The sequence below is a fragment of the Apium graveolens genome, chromosome 2, assembly GCF_009905375.1.
Source record: "Apium graveolens cultivar Ventura chromosome 2, ASM990537v1, whole genome shotgun sequence".
Lineage (NCBI taxonomy): Eukaryota > Viridiplantae > Streptophyta > Magnoliopsida > Apiales > Apiaceae > Apium > Apium graveolens.
The window spans coordinates 86,257,910-86,278,563 of NC_133648.1; the positions used below are offsets into that span (position 1 = coordinate 86,257,910).

Sequence of the window (20,654 nt, forward strand, 5' to 3'; positions counted from 1 at the left end):
GTCAACATATTATATTTAATATAAACTAATATTATTAATATTAAAAAAATAATATAATATATATAAAAGGTTAAAGAATAATGATTTCTAGTTTTTATTTTATTTTTAGTAATATATAAAATTAAAGGATGAATAAAAGACAGGTTAGGCTGAATGTATATATGCAGCTGGTGGAATAAGACCTACCGATATCCAAATTCTTTTGATCAACTGTAGAAAGAATCATTATCATTCATCGTCAATACATGTAGCTTTGTGTATATATATACATTTTGCGATTGTTTTGTACATGGGGAAATTGGAGAATATTAATTAGATTTCATGTCTGTTTCAGCCTCGGATAAAATTCTTTGGGAAAAGCTCATGCTTTTACCTGCTTTTATTAGAAGATTGTTTTGGGTTTTCATTAATTTGGCTAAAGATTGTATCTTTAGGATCAATATGATTGGATATCGATGTTGGTGGAGAAAAGCTATTCATTCTTTGCATTCCCATTCCAACCCTCCATCTTTCTCTCTTCCTGCTCCTATCCCACAATGGCCTCAAGGTTCTCTCTCTCTCTCTCTCTCTCTCTCTCTGTGGTGCAAAATTTACTTTTTTAGTGTGATAATGAGTTATAATACATGGTTGCATCTTCATGATGGATACATTGCATTTAGTATGAGAGGCTGTTTGGACTAATTGGCTATGTGGGATTGTTTGATTTTCAGAGTGTTTTTTTCTTGCTTTTAAGGATTATGTTATGTCTGTTTGCTGTTGTATTGATTTTTAAGGTCTTTCTTATATGTGTAGCCCAAGGTAAAGTGATCAAGAGCTATTGAACCTATAGTTTAATCTTCTTTAGTCGTGTTCAAGTTTGAGCTTGAATTCCTATTGTTGAGCTTTTTATATGTTAGCGTAATAAGAACTCACCAGCACCAGGTTGTTATGTATTCTTGCTTGAGAGATGATTTCCTTTGGCTTGTAAGGGGTTACTTTCATTAAATGTCTATGTTTTGAATGGCATTGGTGATGCAGCGATTAAGCTTGTTTTCAGCGATTAAGTAACATTGTGATGTTCAAGTTTATGGTGTAGCGATCATCTAGTAAGTAGCTATATGTAGTTGTTTAAATGGTGAACATGATGTCATTAATTGTGTATTTGGATGCTTAACTATTGTAGCTTTTTGGTATCAACAGTCAGCTGTAGAAACAATCCTGTTAGCAACGCCGACCTCTTGAGGATCTCTAGCTACTAACCGCTATAGCTAACAAGTGCCTGTGGTCCCTTACCTTTTCCGTTTATGATACTATAGTTATTTATTAATTATGCAGGCCATAATCTATGAACGACAATTTTTTCTAGTTTTCCCAATGTAATTTAACTTTTGATTTCAAAATTGTCGTTCATAGATTAAAATGTAAGCTACTAACCGCTATAGCCCAGTAGGCTTAATTATAATCTCGCCCTTAAAGTATAACACATTGTACACATGAACCCTTAAATAAAAAAGTTGTATATTTTAACCCCTTAACTATAGGTTTTGTACACTTCAAGCCATTTGCTAAAATATTTTCCAATATTACCCTCACATATGTATATTTTTGCCCCTTAAGTACGAGTTTTGTATATTTTTGCCCCTTAACTATTAGTTTTGTTCACTTTAACCCTTTAGTAAGTTTATCATAAATTATAATATTGTTTATCATATTAATTAGTTTCAAAAATATAAATATTTATTTAATATATAATACACAATTCAATTTTTTTTAAAAATATTATTATTTGATAAATAAAAAGGGACAAAAAAATGATTTACGAACAATGTTGCCTTTGAAGTATACAATGCGAACATTCTAACCCTCGCGGGTGATTTCGGTAAAAAATTTAAGAAAAGGGTTAAAGTGTAAAAATCTCATAGTTGAAGGATTATCATGGACAACTTTTTTGTTGAGGGGTTTATGTGTACATTGTGTAATACTTTAAGGACTAAGTTATAATTAAGCCCAGTACAGAATTTTATTATTTATGTTCTTGTTTTTTTAATAACCTCATTGATGAATGATCTCCTGTTGGTTGTTGCCCTGCTATCGTGGGAACTATAGGTTCTCCATGCCACTTCATAGTGGAGTATTTTTTTTTGCTTTTGGAGTCTTGCAACTCAGTATTTGACATATACTAATATTGGTTGATATACACATACATCTTCTATTCATAATTTAATGGGGGTTGAGTCTTTGACAATTTGTTGTGATTCCATTTTACCTAATTTAGTATTGTTATTTGGAAAATTTGTTTGTTTACTACTAAGTTAAGATGCTGAACTGCTTTGGGGTTTCAATCATCGTACATTCCTCTAATCTTTAATGAAACAAATGTGAACCATATGTCCTGGGGATAAGTCAATGCGTGAAGTTTTTAAATTAGGTGGTTACATTTAACCCTTTAATTCTGATCTTTCTCTTTGGCTCCTTGAATGATTAGGTCAAGGATTTGCAGCAGGAACAATTAATTTGGGAGAAATAGAAGTTTGTGCAGTCACTGATTTTGAATTCATTTGGGGATGCAAATCGACACCAGAGAGCAAAAGTGGTATTAGCTTCTATAGGCCGTGCAGAGTACCAAATGGGTATTTCATCCTTGGTTACTACTGCCAGTCGAACAGGAAGCCTGTACGAGGGTTTGTTCTCGTGGCTCGGGAAGCAGTTCCACATAGAAAAGAGGATTCCTGTACTAACAACCCAGATTACGCACCAGCTCTCATCAAACCCCTTAGTTATTCACTACTTTGGTGTATGGATGAAAGGAGCAAGGATAACTTTAACGGAGGTGTTTACATCTGGTTTCCACAACCACCTGATGGTTATAAAGCTTTAGGATATTTAGTCACTAACAAGCTACAAAGGCCCAATGTTGAGGAAGTTAGATGTGTCCGAGCAGACCTGACGGACAACTGTGAAACTTACCATCAAATACTCAAAATTGTCGCTACAAACTTACAGTCACCATTAGAAGTCTGGAGCACCAGACCCCGTGATCGTGGAATGCATGAGAAAGGTGTAGCCGTGGGCACATTTTTCTGCTGTAGTGATTGCAGTTCTGGAGAAGTAAATGCGGCATGTTTGAGAAACTTTAGTTCCAATCTGCATGCAATGCCAAATCTCAATCAGGTTCATGCACTCATTAAACATTATGGGCCTACTGTTTTCTTCCATCCCAGTGAAATTTACATGCCTTCATCTGTTTCTTGGTTTTTTGAAAATGGAGCTCTGCTGTATAAAAAAAATGTTTCACATGGTGAGAACATTAATTCTGAAGGCTCTAACTTGCCTGCTGGTGGGACAAATGATGGGGAGTATTGGATAGATTTGCCCAGTGACGCTCAAAGAGAAATCGTCAAGCACGGAAATTTAACAAGTGCAAAACTTTATGTACATGTAAAACCAGCTCTGGGTGGTACATTTACCGATATCGTTATGTGGGTGTTTTGCCCTTTCAACGGGCCAGGCATTCTGAAGTTTGAGTTTATGAATGTAAGTCTTGGAAAGATTGGGCAGCATGTGGGTGACTGGGAGCATTTTACTCTCCGAATAAGTAACTTTACAGGTGAACTTTGGAGTATCTATCTTTCGCAGCACAGTGGCGGCCAATGGGTGGAAGCCACTGATTTGGAATTCATAGAGGAAAATAAAGCTATTATATATTCATCAAAATATGGGCACGCATGCTTTCATCATCCTGGGACTTACCTTCAAGGATCCTCTAAGATAGGAATTGGAATAAGGAATGATGCAGCTCAAAGCAATCATTATATTGAATCAAATAACCAGTATGTAATTGTTGCTGCAGAGTATCTTGGTGATGGAGTTGTAACCGAGCCTACTTGGTTGCAATATATGAGAGAGTGGGGACCAAAGATCAAATATAATTCAAGAATTGAGGTTGATAAGATTATCAATCATTTGCCTCAAAGGTATAGAGATTCATTAAAAAATGTTTTTGCCAAGTTTCCCAACGAACTTTCTGGGGAGAAAGGTCCAACTGGGCCAAAGGAAAAAGATAATTGGTTTGGAGATGAAAGATGGTAAGTTCGTATGCAAGGCGGATTGAGTCACTAACACGTAGCAGAGATCGGACATTGAAGCATATATGTTGTAGATTTGTAGAGTAGCTAAGTATTTGGTATTGTATCTTTGTCTGGGATATTCTTGGGGCCTTACCGTTGTTGCCAGGGATTCAAGGGAAGTTAATTTGAATGATGTGATATTGAATGCAAGGAAGATAACGAAGTGTGTTTAAGCATTTGGAATTCAATCAGCGCGGTAAATATTCTTCTCTGCAGGTACAATTCGTGAAATTGCAGTAATCATACTTTTGGTACGAGCGATTTTGCCTCATGATTGTGAAATAGCCAAGAAATTAGTAAATTGTGAGAGATAGTGGTAGTTTGTACATTGATTAATATGGACTAATGGTATAGAAAATATTATTTGTATCCCTTGCATTTTTTTCCTTTCCATGTAAGATTTTTCAGCTTCCTGATGTGAATTAACCTACCAGAATTTTGGAAAGTTTACGCATAAGTAGGGTGTTTGGTTCAAGATTAATGGTTTCAGTTTAGCAATTTATTTGTCTGAAATAAAAATTTCATTCATATTAAGCTGAGTAAATCATTTTATTTTCCAATTCAGGTGGGAGATATTTTGATTAGGCACGCTAAGCACTTTGGAACGTAACAAAATTAGGAAAACGACTTTTACTCTTCCGTAAAATTTCGTATTTTAAATTCTAAAAAATTTATAGCATAGTTTTGCAGGCTTGTAACGAGACATGTAAAGAAGGAGATTAAGTTACATTTCAAATTTTTTTTCCTTAAAATGGAATATTTTAAAAATCAGTGAATTTCTGAATAGATAAAATTTCCTTTCCAAGCATCAACTTTAAATTAAAATGACTGTTATGTACAAGTTAAATATGAATGACTCTTACTTGACTCTTGCTTATCACACCCTTTCAAGTTTTTAACCTTTTGGCTCTCCAAGTTTTAGATCTTCCAACCTTTGGCTTTTCATTATCTTGTAACCTATGTTTAGATAGCCTATATAAAGACTTGTTTGTATATTGTTTAGTTGTGTGAATAAGATAAAACATTATCTTCTCCAAAGTTTCTCTCTAATTTCTAGCACATCTATTATATAAATATAACACGTTATCAGCACGATAGTGTAAATGCGTGTTGGAAATCCAAGAAGAAGAAGGATTCTACGAAATTTTTATTATTTCAGTTTGTCTATCAGGTAAGTACACTATTTTTTTAAGTTTACTTTGCTTCGCTGGCAATAAGATGATCTTTATGTGCTTATTATTTGTCTGATTCTTGTATATTTTGTATTTGATTCATTATCCATCGGAATTTATTGAGCTTATACTTGTTGTAAAGATTTTTTGATTATATACAATCTTTCTTCCTAGTGTTTTTCCAAAATCTGCTTATAAGTATGTCAAAATCCGCATTTTGTGTAATCTGATTGTATGATTAAGGGTGATATGCAGTAACTTCTAAAATTCATAGTAAATTAAATATTTGTTCAAATATTATGAGACATACCATTCTGGAAATCTCATTTTGATATCTACCTTTTGTTTTTACATTCCATTACCATATACTATGATTTTGATGTCTTAAATATCAAAATACTATCATAATCAGGAGCTGATTTTGATTTTACAGTCCACAAATATTTATTTTCTGAATTCGTTACTTGTTCTTTTTCAACGAGCCTTACCATTCTGGAAAGATCCCGGAATTTTCTATATTTTTCGTGTTTTATACTTTTTCAGTTAAAATCATCTTTATAGAGTAAATTGGTATTCTTTGAAACTGATCAGATTTGACTTTATCATAATTAGTCATTTTGTACGATATTTGATTTGAGATATTGGATCAATATATTTCATCCTTGTTTGCTTTAATAGTTCTCACCTTCCTTGCTTTAATATACTAAGAAACTCTATTTTTTTGGAGTGGGGTGAGACAAATTATAAAGGTGAAAATGGGTGCAATGTGCTAAGTCGTTACATATACAGTAGATTGCATTCAATGTACCATTAGATTGAATTTAATGCACCATCATAATGTTATATTATCATGCGTTCTAAAATATTAATGCATATGTCATATGTGTTTTCCTGGCATATTTTAAATATTGACTGAATGTGTTTATTATAAAAGTGTTAACGAATCATGCACATGAAAGGGAACCAACTTGAGATACAACAGAAATTCATGGGCATGAATATAAATTCATTGCCATGAATTTTAGTCTTATTTTATATTATGTTTATTATACATGTGAAATATGAAATTTTGGTGAACTTTTAAATTAAGATATATCATTATCTTGATATTAATGTGTATTATCCTTTTTTTTAGTAATCAAAATGTCGAATCTTACAAAACTTGAATTCAACGCACTTCATGTCACCGGAAAAAATTATTTGACATGAATTCTTGATACTGAAATCCATCTTAGTGCAATGGGCCTCGGTGACACTATAAAAACGGGAAATAAAACCTCGAACAAGATAAGGCAAAAGCCATGATATTTCTTTGCCACCACCTTGATGAAGGATTGAAAACTGAATATTTGACTATTAAAGATCCATCAACACTTGGGAAGGATCTCAAATAAAGATATGACCACCAAAAAACGGTGATACTTCCTAAAACTCACTATGATTGGCTACACTTGCGATTGCAAGATTATAAAAGTGTGAGCGAGTATAACTCTACCATGTTTAAAATTACATCTCAATTGAAATTATGTGGCGAGAATATCACCAATAAAGATATGTTGGAAAAAACATATTCCACTTTTCATGCCAATAATATGCTCTTGCAGCAACAATATCGTGAACGTGGATTCACGAAATATTCTGAGCTGATTTCTGTTTTGCTTCTTGCTGAACAAAACAATGAACTTTTGCTAAAAAATCATCAAACACGTCCAACTGGCTCAACACCATTCCCTGAAGTAAATGCGGTGACTAATAATGAATATAGAGATAATAAATTATTTGGACGTGGACGTGGGCATAGATATGGACGTGGACGTGCCCGTGGTCATGATTTTGTGCATGGTAGAAGCCGTAATCAACAAAACCCCCCTAACTTTAAAAGGAAGCCTTACTACCAGAAACGGACAATAAATGAGGAGAAATCTGAGGGAAGTACGATGGCTAAAAGGGGTGAAAGAACTTGTAGTCAATGTGGAATAAAAGGTCACTGGAGAAGTACATGCCGTACCTCCAAGCACTTTGCCGACCTATATCAAGCATCTTTAAAGAATGTTGAAACTAATTTCACCAAACAGAATGATCCTTTGGGGATTTCCCATCTTGAAGCACATCTTGGAAGTGATGATCAAGTTGATCCTTCGACCTTTACTTACATGGAAGTTAGTGATTTCTTTGAAGATATTGATGTGAATATGCCTAAATTTGGTGGTGATGAGCCTAAGAATAACTAAACAAGGCCTTACATTGCTTGTTGAATTTTTTTCTTTATTTGGATTGTCAGTTTTAACTTTTGAACTATGATAATCATCCTTATCAGTTGCTTACATATTTTTTTTCGTTAATGAAGTACTTGAGATGTTCTACCTCTACTTATAATTTTATTTAATTTTTCGTGAAGAAATATGGCCAGCAGCCTCTCATCATGTATTATAAAAGATGATGAGTCTTTTTGTTTGGCGGATAGTGCAACAACACATACAATTATGAAAAATAAAGCATATTTTTCGCATCTAACATTAGCCAAAGCTAATGTAAATACAATATCGGGTGCATCAGATATAATTGAAGGCTCCGGAAGAGCAAGTATAGTGCTACCCAATGGTACATGTTTATTGATTGAAAATGCAATGTTTTCCACCCAATCAAAAAAAATCTTTTGAGCTTTAAAGATATACGCCACAATGGTTATCATATTGAGACGATAAATGAACGTGATAATGAATATTTATGTATCACGACTATAGTCTCAGGGAGGAGACATGTGATAGAAAAACTCCTATGTTAGGTCACACACACTGTAGAAGGGGGTTGAATACAGTGTATAGCACAATCAAATCGAATTCAAATAACACAAGTAACAGAAAACATACTTTATTCAATGCAATAAACTCTGTTACAATATGGAACTGTCCTCTCTCAGTGATGAACAAATATCACGAGAGCTGCTAGGGTTACAATGAATAATATTCTCGATAATGATAACACTTATATTGTAAACCCTTTGTCTGTGTTTATATACTACACAGTTACAAGATAATCGCTAATTGATATGGAATATAATTCTGCTTCCTAAAATATATCAATCAGATATCTTTTCTTCCAAGTATTCCATTCTTCGTAGAATTCCTTCTTCATGCATATCTCTTCTTACGTTTGTCTCGATCTTCTTTCCTTTCAATCAGCCGCCTTCCTTATCTGAAAGTTTCCTTTAAGTTATGATATTATCTCCTGATAAATATCTCCTGAACCTTAAGTACTGATTACTTAAGTTCTGACTTCAGTATAAGTGCTGATTTCAGTTAAGTACTGATTTGTCCTGTTTAAATAAGATCTGAAAACTAAACATAAATCATATGAGACATGACATTATCAAATATATCTAACAATCTCCCCCAACTTATAAATTAGCATAATATACAAGTTTAACAGATATTTGATGATGTCAAAAATATTAAGTACAAATGCATGAGAAATGGACTAGATAACTACAACTTACAGTCCTTACAGCTTTACCAACTTTAACTTCTGATAACAACTTCAGTCTGTATATATATATATATATATCAAAATTTGAGCAGTTGTAGATCTTGACTTGGATTCACTTTCTGATCTCTTTGATGTCAGGAGTTGTTCTGAGATAGTTCTTTAACAAACATCTCTCAGCATATCTGAGTTCATCAATCATCCTCCTTTTAGCATCTTTGAGTTCTGCAGAATCTTCATCAGTTTGAAAGATAGCAGCCCTAAGATCATTTATTCTAGCTTTCCTTATGTCCTGATCCAGTCTGATCAAATATGCCTTGTCAGACTCAAGATTGAATTCTACAGCCTTATAACCCAGAAAGGTAGTTATAATCTTAGAAGAGCTAGGCTTCATCTCAACAATATCACCCTTGTGATCTCTGTACTTTGGACGATATATAATGTCAGACTTTACAGAATAAAGCCTTTTCTGTCTCTGAATTTGTGTCTTCAAATAGTTTGCAGCACTTTCTGTTATTCTGTCATTAACTTGAAGTAAGAATAAAACATGTTCTAGTTCTTCAAAATACTTCAGTGGTATAACATTTTCCCTTATATGGTAAACCCTACCATCTGTCATGAAATATAACAAGATGTTTTCTTTCAAGTAGGTATGGTAGACCATCTGTACAGATTCTAGTTGATTCAATCTTTCAGGAGTTGCTCCAACACCTGGTTCACTTAAGGAAGTTGGATCATTGGTTGTGTTCTGCACTCTTCTTTCATCAGCACAACCCCATCCAGATTTATCTCTTGCTTCCTTTCCAGTAACCACTCTTGCTTCAAAACCACTTGCTGCAGTCTTCAAAGGTTGAGTCTGTTTGGCTTTAGTGAATCCTGGTAGTAGTAACTTTAAGGATTTAACATGAGCAATGTCAGAGGTTTCCTTTGACTTATCTTCTGATATCAAGTCAACTTGAACTATGTCAGAGGTTGCTTGCTTCATGTTTATATCAGAACTAACTAAATCTTGACTCTGAACAACTTGAGCCATGTCAGAGGTTGTCTTAGAAATCTTCCTTGAACTCAGAGTAAGATCAGCATCTTCAACAGAAATTTCTTCATCCATAGGAGGCACATAAACCTTTATAGATTCACCAACTTTTTCTTTGCCCTTGGACCTTGGATCTATCTGCAATTGTGATTTGACCTTAGTTGCCACAGGATTTGTCCTTTCTTTTATCACAATGCCTTTAGCCGTATGAAGTTTCTTTTATGACTTAAGTCTAGCTTCTTCTTCCATTAGACTTTCAAAGTCCATTCCTGGATGTCTTGAAATTTCTTCATCAAGATCCAAAAGTTTATCAGAACTTAGGGCTGTCAAAAAAATTCAAAAAATTCGATATTCGTCCGAAAAATCCACATTCGTATCCGAAATAAAGCGGATATTATCCGTAACCGAAATAAAGTGGATATTATCCTTATTCGAATCCGACGATTGCGGATACGGATACGGATATAGGCATATTCGTATCCGATAATATCCGTATCCGATTAAAAATATTTTATATTTAAATATTTAAATAATTTAAAAATATATTATATTAAATTTATAGTATATTTATGTGTATATATATACATGCATATATATATATACGGATATATTATGTTTGTAAAATTTTATAGACATGGAGAAAAAAATCATTTGAGTTCAACAATTTAAAGATAACGATTTTATTGAAAAGATAAATAAAAAAATAATTAAAAAAATAAATAAATATGATTAAATCACTTTATCTCTTATTTTAATTTTTAAAAATGAATTTTTAATTTTTACTATATTTTTTCTAATTTTTTTCATTTTTTTTAAAATTTTAATTAGAAAATAAAAAATCTGATTTAAAATCGGATTCGGATCCGGATATTATCCGTATCCGGATAGTATTCGTCGAATCCGGATCCGGATATAATTCTTTAAATATTTTCGAATTCGGATACGGATACGGATATGGATTTTCGGATTCGGATTTGGATACAGATATAGGCAGATCCGTATCCGAATTATCCGTTTGACAGCCCTATCAAAACTTATCATTTTACCAGTATCAGAAGTTATTCGTCTTCCAGTATCAGAACTTGTTGTATGACTTGTAGTTCCAGTTCTTCTTGATGAGAGACCTCTACCTTGACCATGACCTCAACCCATTCCAGAATTTCCCTGGTCATCTTTTTCATCATCCTTCCCCTTCAGTGTCTTAACAGTTTTGCATTTGGACTTAATTACTTTCTCCCCCTTTTTGGCATCAGCAGGTAAAAGAAGAGAGACAAGCAATTCCACTGAGGATTGAATTTCATCGAGTTGAGATTGCTGAGAAGCTTGAATTTTCAAAATTTCATCAATCTGAGATTGTTGCTTCTCTTGGGTTTTCTCAATGTAAGCAACTCTGTCAAAGGTAGGTTGGAAAAAACTTTTCTTTTCAAGTTTCATAGTAATTTCTTGCTTGAGTAAAGCTTCTTGAATTTTATGCACCTCGGCATGAGTTGTTGAGTGTTGACCTTGAAGGTGTCTAGTACTCAATGCAGTAACTCTCAGATGTGTCTTGAAATCATCATTAACTAGCATCTCATCAGCTTTTGCCAAGTGCTTAGCAAGAATTCTTTCATTTGGAACAAAGGTAACTGTGTTCCACTCCTTAGTCCACTCCTGTCCTCTAGGAGTTTCAATCCAAGGTATTGGTGCATCTCCTCTAACAAACTTTTTAACTAGTTCAGCTTTTGAAGGAGCTTGTAGAGGTGCATGTCCAGAAGGACCAGCTTCATCAGCATCAATATTTGTAGCAGCATCATCAGTATCATCAACATTTGCAGCATCAGAACTTACAGAGTCAACATCCTCTGATAAAAGAACAGTATGAGAGGCTATTGAGGCTTCAATATCAACATAATCCTCTAAGTGCTGATCTGCTTCCAAGTTCTGATCAACAGCCATATTCTGATGCTCACTTATAGTTTGATCTTCAATGTCTAGATGTAGAGAAGGTGTTGTAGACAATTATGGAGTTTCATTAGCATCAAGAATAGGTATTGTTGATGGATTGAGTGGAGCTGGTGGAGCTTCTAAGTAGAGAACCTCAGGCACAATTAGGTTGTGAATATCAATCTCGGTACTTGTGCCTGGGTCTGCAGTAGATACTGGTTTATTTACAGGAGACACAGGTGGTGTAGATACTTTATCTTGAGTAGTTTCCTGAGTTGGTGACAATGGAGGTGTATATGCAGTAGCTTCAGCAAATTCTGGCTCTTTTGAGATCAGAGATTCCTGATCTCTTTCCTTAGCTGCTACTTCCTCATCCTCTGAAACTGACTCAACCATGTACCTTTGTGCTCTCTGTTTCTTGTATCTCTTTGAAGGTGGAGATTCCTTGGGAGTTTCAACAAAATACATCCTTCTAAGCCTTTTGAGAAGCTTAGAGCCCCCAATTCCAGTATTCTTCTGAGAAGAGACATTCTCAGCTTCTTTGACCACAGGTTCTGACACAGGAACCTGTTCCTCACTGTCTGACTCATCTCTCAGAATAATCCTTCTTCTCTTCTGTGGTGTCTGAGGTATAGTCTTTGTCCTCTTGGGCTTGAAGATGAAGGCCTCACAGTATGTGCTGATGATGAAGGTTGAGATATTTGTGAAGGTTTGATATATGTTCTGATAGAGGGTTGAGTAGGTTGAGGTGTATATGTGGTATGTTCTGATGGTTGTTGTGATGTCTGGGATGTGTTGGTGGGTTGAACATCAGGGTAAACAGATCTGTAGGTTTGAGGATCAGCATTTACCAGGATCTGTTTGACAGACTGAGGTATCTGTAAGGGTCTAACCACCTTTTTCTTAAGGTCAGCATTTACCAAGTCATTAAAAGCCCGTTTTGCAAGTTTAAAGGGTGGAATTAAGTCAGTGGTAGGTTGGGGTTCATCAGCACAACAGAAGTTATATATAAGCTGACAGAATCTAGCAAAGTATACTACATTCCTATCTTCTGTCATCCTAACCCCTATAAAACCTAGCACAGCTCTTGCAAAATCAAAATGAGTTTGGTGAATAATAGCATACCCGATGTGTTGACTCATAATTGGAATGACATCAAAGTTGGAAAACTTATTGGAGAATGCCTTAGTGATGCAGTTGACGAAAAAGCTCCATTCCTTTCTGATATGTGCTCTTTTCAACTGTCCAAGCTTGGCCAAACTCTTCTCATACCCCAAATTGGCCATGAGCTGTTGTAGAACAGGTTCCTCCGCTGTTGAGAAAATGCAGCCTTCTGGTAAGTGTAAAGCTTTACGAACTGCTCCAGGAGTTACCACATGCTCAACATCATTTACTTCAAAAATAATGCTTGAAGTACCAGTAGCACCACCATTATCAAAATGCCCAGTCCGCCAGAACGTCAGAACTTGTTGGCTTGAAATGACTTGAGGTTGGGTTAACGTATACCCAATCTCACTGTGTGCTAGAAGATTTTGCATAAAGTGCAAATCAGATGGAGCTTCAGCATGGTTCAAGATTGCAGCATAGTTGTTGGGTACAAACTTGGCTCCATCTATAATCAAATCCTTAGGTGCCATTAGAAAAATTGAGAAATAAGGTTGCCTGTAAGGTGTTTGATAAAATGTCTGTATGAAAAAGCGTCAGGAGATGAGAGAGAATAGTAGTAAAAAGAGAGAGATAAAATGTGAAAGTAAATAAAAGATTTTAGAATCTTTTCTCTCTTTTACTTATACACGGTAGAAAAAGTAACCGTTGGACACCTGTCAGACATGCAGCAGTAAAGGATAATTAATGGGCACGAGAATATAGTAATCATTACTTATCACATGTAGTTTTTCAAGGAAAAATTGTTCCACTTACCAAGTAATCCCATTAATTAAGGTAGTTCAGTTTTATTTTAAATTTAAAACTGTTCCCACTTAATAAATTATTTTCACTGCGAGACCAATATTCTGTAAAAATATGACCAATGATGGAATGACCATAAAGAAACCAGGTAAACAAATATTGACACGTCAGAATCAGAACTTGATTTGTATCAGAGTTAAAACGGTCATCAGAATATGGGTAATTCAGGATTTAAAAATGCATCAGAATATCAAACGACTCAGAGACAAAATCTTGCATAAATATAAAATTTCATTAATATATTGAGCAAATACATTCCATGAAATTTAAATTACATCACAAAATTACAAGATTATCCTAAGCTACAAGTCCTAACATCAACAGCTTTTATCCTAAGCTTTAGAAGCCAGACAAAGCTGACAGTGAAGAGAAACAGGGAGCATAAACTATTTCTTCTTCATACTCTCAACAAAAAGAACAGCGAGACGAATGATTCGCTCCTGCTGTCGGAGATGACAGAGATGTAGATCTCTTCGAACTGTCAACATATCACGTTTAATGATCTCTGGAAATTGAATCTAGAGATTGTGAGGGATGTTGTTGATATGGTATAGAGTTGGAATTCCATTTAGAAAAACATGTACTGTCTCTGTACCATAATTGTAAAACCAGCCAAACGCAACCATTTTTGGTGATAAGAATAAAACGAGAGTGGGTGTGTGAGAAAATGAGAGATGTGCTGGCTGGAATGAAGTGTTGGTTTATATAGCCAATGGAATGTCAGGAGATGCAAGGAAAATTTAATGATTATAGGTAGAAATAATTCTACCTCGTCTCCCTAGACTGATGAGAATAAAAACAGCAATTGGAAGTGTAAAACAGGATTTAATGCGCACATGAAACAAGTAAAAATTATTGTGCATGAACGTGTACCACTAACCCTAATTGTATTGACTGTTAATATTTCACCCAAACATATTCTGGTTTTAAATAAGACTATTTCAGATTTTAACCACAAATAAGTCAAGTAAAGAATCAGAGTGTAATATCAGAACTTAGACTCATATCAGAATTTAACAGTCATCAGAACATGATTTCTTAACTCGAAAAGTAAATGCCTATTTCTGCAATTCTTCACACAAATTTTGATTTCATTTCTTCAGAACTTAATCATCAGAACTTCCATCATGACTTGTCCTCAATATTTATGCAATCTGACACATAAACTATTCATCTAAAATATCATTTATCACCACAGTAATTTTCATCATTCATATGGAGTGTATGTGTGTGTAGTAAGCTAAATATTAGATAAAGATTAAAGTCTGATTCACTTCAATACATCTTAAAAATAAGGCATAACTAAGAACTTTGCTCAAAACCTGTCATGATTCTGAAGTCTACTTTAGAATGAGTTCATGCATGAGTCTACCTCAACTGTTTTATGCTCATTTTATGCATCTTTTGAAATTGCATTTTTACAGTGGCTTCTCAGTGTAAGTGAGTCACGACTGCTTATCAGAATTTATGCTATTATCAGAGTATTTCTCCAGTAATCATAGAGTGTGAAAAGTCACCAAGAAAAATATTTATTTTTGCTTTTAAGATGCATATTACTTAATACCAGCAATGCACTTGGGTCTTCCCTTCCACAGTTTTTACTCTAGATCTCAAAGGAGTACCTGATTTTTATTTCTTTTTCTTTTCCTTTTCTTTTGATAAGTGAGGCTTATCAGCACTTAGTACATTCATCGGATTTACTAACATCAGAACTTAACAGATGAGAAACATTATTCTAGTTTTTGACTTAGTAATAAGATAGACAAAGTAAACTTAACTAAGCTCAATATCAGAATTTGCTTGTGTCAATAGATTTCCACATAAATAATTACTTCTAACATGGGATTTGTTAGTATATTAAAGACTACTAGGTTAGCATCTAGCATATTTATCCTCATTGGATTGAATAGTCACAGAAATATTTATATCACTATCAGAGTTTAGAAATTCACATCAGACAACAATCAGTACTTAAGCAATTTTCAATTAGGCACAGAATACACAAAGATAGTAATATCTGTAAATACTGATCATAAAGTCTGATGCATCAGAACAAAAGCTAAGCAGATTTAGAGAAAGAACCTGAAACCATTCCAAGTTCATTTACCAATCTTGTAAAAGTAGCTTCACACAGTGGTTTGGTGAAGATATCTGCTAGTTGTTGAATAGTTGGAACACAATGTAATTCCACTGTACCTTCATCCACATGTTCCCTTATGAAGTGGTACCTAATGCTGATGTGATTTGTCATTGAGTGTTGAACTGGATTACCTGTCATAGCAATAGCACTTTGATTATCAAAGTAAATAGGGATTTTAAAATATGTTAACCCATAATCCAGTAACTGATTCTTCATCCAAAAAATCTGTGCACAACAGCTTCCTGCAGCAATGTATTTTGCTTCTGCAGTTGATGTGGAAATTCACTTTTGTTTCTTGCTAAACCAAGAAACCAATCTGCCTCCAAGAAATTGGCAGCTTCCACTTGTGCTTATCCTGTCAATTTTGCAACCTGCAAAATCTGCATATGAGTAACCTATTAGTTTAAAGTCTGATTCTCTGGGATACCACAATCCCAGATCAGCTATTCCCTTAAGATACTTGAAAATTCTTTTCACAACTGTTAAGTGAGGTTCTCTTGGATCTGCTTGAAATCTTGCACAAAGACAGGTAGCATACATGATATCATGTCTACTAGCAGTTAGATAGAGTAGAGAGCCAATCATACCTCTGTAATCAGTAATATCTACTGATTTACCAGTATCCTTATCGAATTTTGTTGCAGTGGCCATGGGAGTGGATGCACTTGAACAATCTTGCATTCCAAATTTCTTCAGCAAATTTCTGGTGTACTTGGTTTGATAAATAAAAGTGCCTTCTTCATTCTGCTTGACTTGAAGGCCCAGAAAATAGCTAAGTTCCCCCATCATACTCATTTGATATCTTGACTGCATTAGTTTGGCAAACTTCTTGCAAAGTCTGTCATTTGTAGAACCAAAAATGATATCATCAACATATATCTGAACCAAAAGTAAGTCATTTCTATGGTTGAGGTAGAACAGTGTTTTGTCTATAATTCCTCTGTTAAATTCACTTTCCAGAAGAAACTGAGCTAAAGTCTCATACCATGCTCTTGGAGCTTGCTTAAGGCCATAAAGTGCTTTATCAAGCCTGTAGACATGATTTGGATATTTGGGATCTATAAAGCCTGGAGGTTGTTCAACATATACTTCCTCTTCCAATTCTCCATTGAGAAAAACACTTTTCACATCCATTTGAAAGACAGTAAACTTTTTGTGAGCAACATAAGCCAAAAATATCGTTATGGCTTCCAATCTAGCAACTGGTGCAAATGTTTCATCATAATCAATTCCCTCCTGTTGAGAATATCCTTTTGCAACCAACCTTGCTTTATTCCTTGTAATTATGCTATCACTATCAGTTTTGTTTCTGAACACCCACTTTGTACCAACAACAGATCTGTTCTTTGGTCTTGGCACTAGGGTCCAGACTTTGTTTCTTTCAAATTCATTTAACTCTTCCTGCATTGCCTGCACCCAATCAGCATCTTGAAGAGCTTCTTCCACTTTCTTTGGTTCAGTCTGAGAAAGAAAAGAATTATAAAGACATTCACTTGAAGTAGTTGTTCTAGTTCTGACACCTGCATCAGGATTTCCAATAATTAAGTCAGGTGTATGTGATTTAGTCCACTTCCTTGCAGATGGAAGGTTTTCTCTAGAACTGGATGCTCCCCCATGATCCATGCTATCTTCATCAATATTTTCTGATGCTCCCCCTGAAACTATGCACTCTGAGTTGGATCCTTCAGAATTTAAGTTTTCAGAACTATCAGAACTTGGCTTATCAGAACTTGATGAATCAGATTTCAAGAGCCAGTTGTATGTTCTGTTGCTTCTTGAGATGTTGTTGTATCTTCAGTATGCTCCCCCTGCACATGTGCATCTTCCTTTGACATGGTCACCACACTTTCAATAATATCAGAGTTTAATCCATCAGAGTTTGCAGTATCAGGATTTAGACTGTCTGGATTTTCAGTATCAGAATTGAAGTTTTCATTTTCGAATCTCAGCTGATCATGATCATTGAAATCTTCAAGTCCAGTAATCTTCTTATCATCAAAGGAGACATTGATAGATTCCATGACAACCCTTGTTCTTAAATTCTAGACTCTGAAGGCTTTTGTGGAAAGTTGATATCCAACAAAAATTCCTTCATCAGCTTTTAAGTCGAATTTGGATAGTTGTTCGGGATGAGTCTTAAGAACAAAACACTTGCATCCAAATACATGAAAATACTTCAGATTTGGCTTCTTTTTCTTCACCATCTCATATGGTGTCTTTCCTTGCTTGTTAATGAGTGTTGCATTCTGAGTAAAATAAGCAGTCTGCACAGCTTCAGCCCAAAAATAGGTTGGTAGCTTTGCTTCATCAAGCATAGTTCGTGCAGCTTCAATAAGAGTTCTATTTTTTCTTTCAACAAATCCATTTTGCTGTGGAGTTCCAGGAGCAGAAAATTCATGCTTGATTCCATGGTCTTTGCAGAACTCTTCCATTGTCAAATTCTTGAACTCAGTGCCATTATCACTTCTTATTATCTTCACAGAATCTTTGACCAATTTATCTAGTTGCTTGACATGATCAATCAAGATAGATGCAGTTTCACTTTTTGTGTGCAAGAAATACACCCATGTGTATCTGGTGAACTCATCCACTATGACCATAGCATATTTCTTCTTTGCAATAGACATGACATTCACTGGACCAAATAGATCAACATGTAGTAGGTGATAATGCTCAAGAATTGATGATTCAGTCTTGCTCTTGAATGAAGATTTTCTTTGTTTAGCCTTCTGACAAGAATCACAAAGGCCATCTGGAGCAAATACTGACTTTGACAGTCCTCTCACAAGATCTTTCTTGACCAGTTCATTTATATTGTTGAAATTTAAATGAGAGAGTTTCTTGTGCCATTTCCAGCTTTCTTCAATTGATGCTCTACTCACCAGACAGATTGCAGACCCATCAGTACTTGTTGAAAGCTTGACTTCGTAAATGTTACCATGCCTGTATCCTTTTAGAACAACTTTGCCTGTAGATTTGCTTATAATTTCACAATGTTCTTCAAAGAAATCCACATGATAACCTCTGTCACAGATTTGACTAACACTCAGCAGATTGTGTTTAAGTCCTGAGACCAGGGCTACTTCTTTAATGATGATATTCCCAAGATTGATATTGCCATATCCCAATATTTTTCCAATGTTTCCATCTCCATAAGAAACACTTGGGCCAGCCTTCTTCACAAAGTCTGATAGCATGACTTTATTTCCAGTCATATGTCCTGAACATCCACTGTCCAGAACTAGGATGTTTTTCCTGTTGCCCTGTAATCACAAAGACCACTAATGATTAGTTTTAAGGACCCAGACTTGCTTGGATCCTGTGGCCTTATTAAGTTTGTTAACATTTGCAGCGGATTTAGCTTCAGAGTTTATGTTAACATTTTTCTTATCAGTATTTATACTATCAGACTTTGTATCAGAACTTACACTAGAAGGAACAATGTTAAGTTTCTTTAAAGAAGGTTTTATTTGATAATAATCATAGTACAAACTATGATATTCCTTATAAATATAAATGGAATGCCATAAACTACCACAATGAATACAAGGATTTTGTGGCTTATATCTAACAGACTGACTCTTAACTCCTGACTTTGAAGTTAAGGAGTTTATGTTCTTATTCTTCCTGTAAAAAGAAGCCAGATGGTTAGAACTTCCACAATTATGACATGTTTTTCTAGGAGTATTAGGAACAGGCTTATAATCATTGCTTTTATTTACACCTTCCTTTCCATTCCTATTTTTCCTAGGTGACTTTACCTTGTTTATATTCTTAACTTCTTTCAGCTTTTGCTTAAGCTGCTTCTTTGTCATTAAGCCCACGTTTACTTCAGTTGTCTTTTCCTGTTTTAGTTTGTCAGAAGTTAATTCCTCTTTAACTTCTGATTTTTCAGTTTCAGACTTTACAGCTACAAACTTAACAGGTTTTAACTTTGGCTTTTGTTTAACAACTATAGGCTTAATTTCTACAGTTCCTTTATCATTCTTATCATCTCCATAACCTAAGCCCTCTTTCCAGTTTCCACTACTTAACAAATTCTGAGTTGTTCTGCCAGAGTTAGTCCAGGTCCTGATAATCTCTCTTTCCTTTTCTAGCTCAGTTTTTAGAGATTCATTCATTTTAAGTACTTCATCCCTAACATAGAAAGCATCATCTCTATCTTTCTGAGTTTGATGGAACATGACTAACTCTTTTTCTAAATAATCATTCCTCTTTTTACAAGTAAGATTTTCAGAAGTTAATCTTTCACATGTTAAAGTTTGATCTCTATAACTAATAAACATGGTTGTAAGATATCTTCTCAACTAATTAATATCATCAGTATGAAAGGCATAAGTAGTTTGAGGTACCTTTAACTCAGCAGCTTCAGGACTGCTATCAGCATTTGCCGTATCAGCATTTGCCATCAAGGCATAGTTCTCCTCACTTTCAGAATCTGAAGTGTCTGTCCAGCTTTTCTTCTTTGTGAAAAGAGCCTTGCCTTTGTCACTCTTCATTTTCTTGCAATCAGGAGATATGTGGCCTTTCTCACCACAGTTGTAGCATTTGACATTTGAGTGATCTCCTCTGTCAGACTTCCCTCCTTTGCCTTCAGATTTTCTGAAATTCTTCTTATCAGAACTTGCACCTTTCCTGGAAAACCTCTTTCCCTTCTTGAACTTCCTGTATGCAATCCTTGTGATTCCTTTCACCATAAGAGCACACAGCTTCATCATCTCTTCATCAGCATCCATCTCAGGCAAGCTTTTAGTTTCTGAGTCATCATCACTATCAGAACTTGATGACTCAGTATCAGACTTTGTGATGAGCGCTTTTCCCTTGCCTTT

The 20,654-nt window shown here is 34.8% G+C and overlaps 2 protein-coding genes across 2 annotated transcripts; both read left to right on the plus strand.

The window, feature by feature from the left end:
- The first annotated feature begins 151 nt into the window (after positions 1-151).
- Positions 152-4,581, plus strand: LOC141707612 (hypothetical protein At1g04090-like). The gene is made up of 2 exons (XM_074510859.1): positions 152-547; positions 2,465-4,581. The coding sequence occupies exons 1-2, from the start codon at positions 322-324 to the stop codon at positions 4,066-4,068; spliced, it is 1,830 nt and encodes a 609-aa protein (XP_074366960.1). The 5' UTR covers positions 152-321; the 3' UTR covers positions 4,069-4,581.
- A 2,250-nt stretch (positions 4,582-6,831) lies between these two features.
- On the plus strand, positions 6,832-7,509 carry LOC141691150 (uncharacterized). The gene has a single exon (XM_074495891.1). The coding sequence runs from the start codon at positions 6,832-6,834 to the stop codon at positions 7,507-7,509; it is 678 nt and encodes a 225-aa protein (XP_074351992.1).
- The last annotated feature ends 13,145 nt before the right edge of the window (positions 7,510-20,654 follow it).

Bases quoted from the DNA above. Each gene is read 5' to 3' on its own strand.
- LOC141707612 (XM_074510859.1), top strand. From the start codon at position 322: ATGTCTGTTTCAGCCTCGGATAAAATTCTTTGGGAAAAGCTCATGCTT. The intron at 548-2,464 runs GTTCTCTCTCTC...TTGAATGATTAG, and splicing joins TATCCCACAATGGCCTCAAG to GTCAAGGATTTGCAGCAGGA.
- LOC141691150 (XM_074495891.1), top strand. From the start codon at position 6,832: ATGTTGGAAAAAACATATTCCACTTTTCATGCCAATAATATGCTCTTG.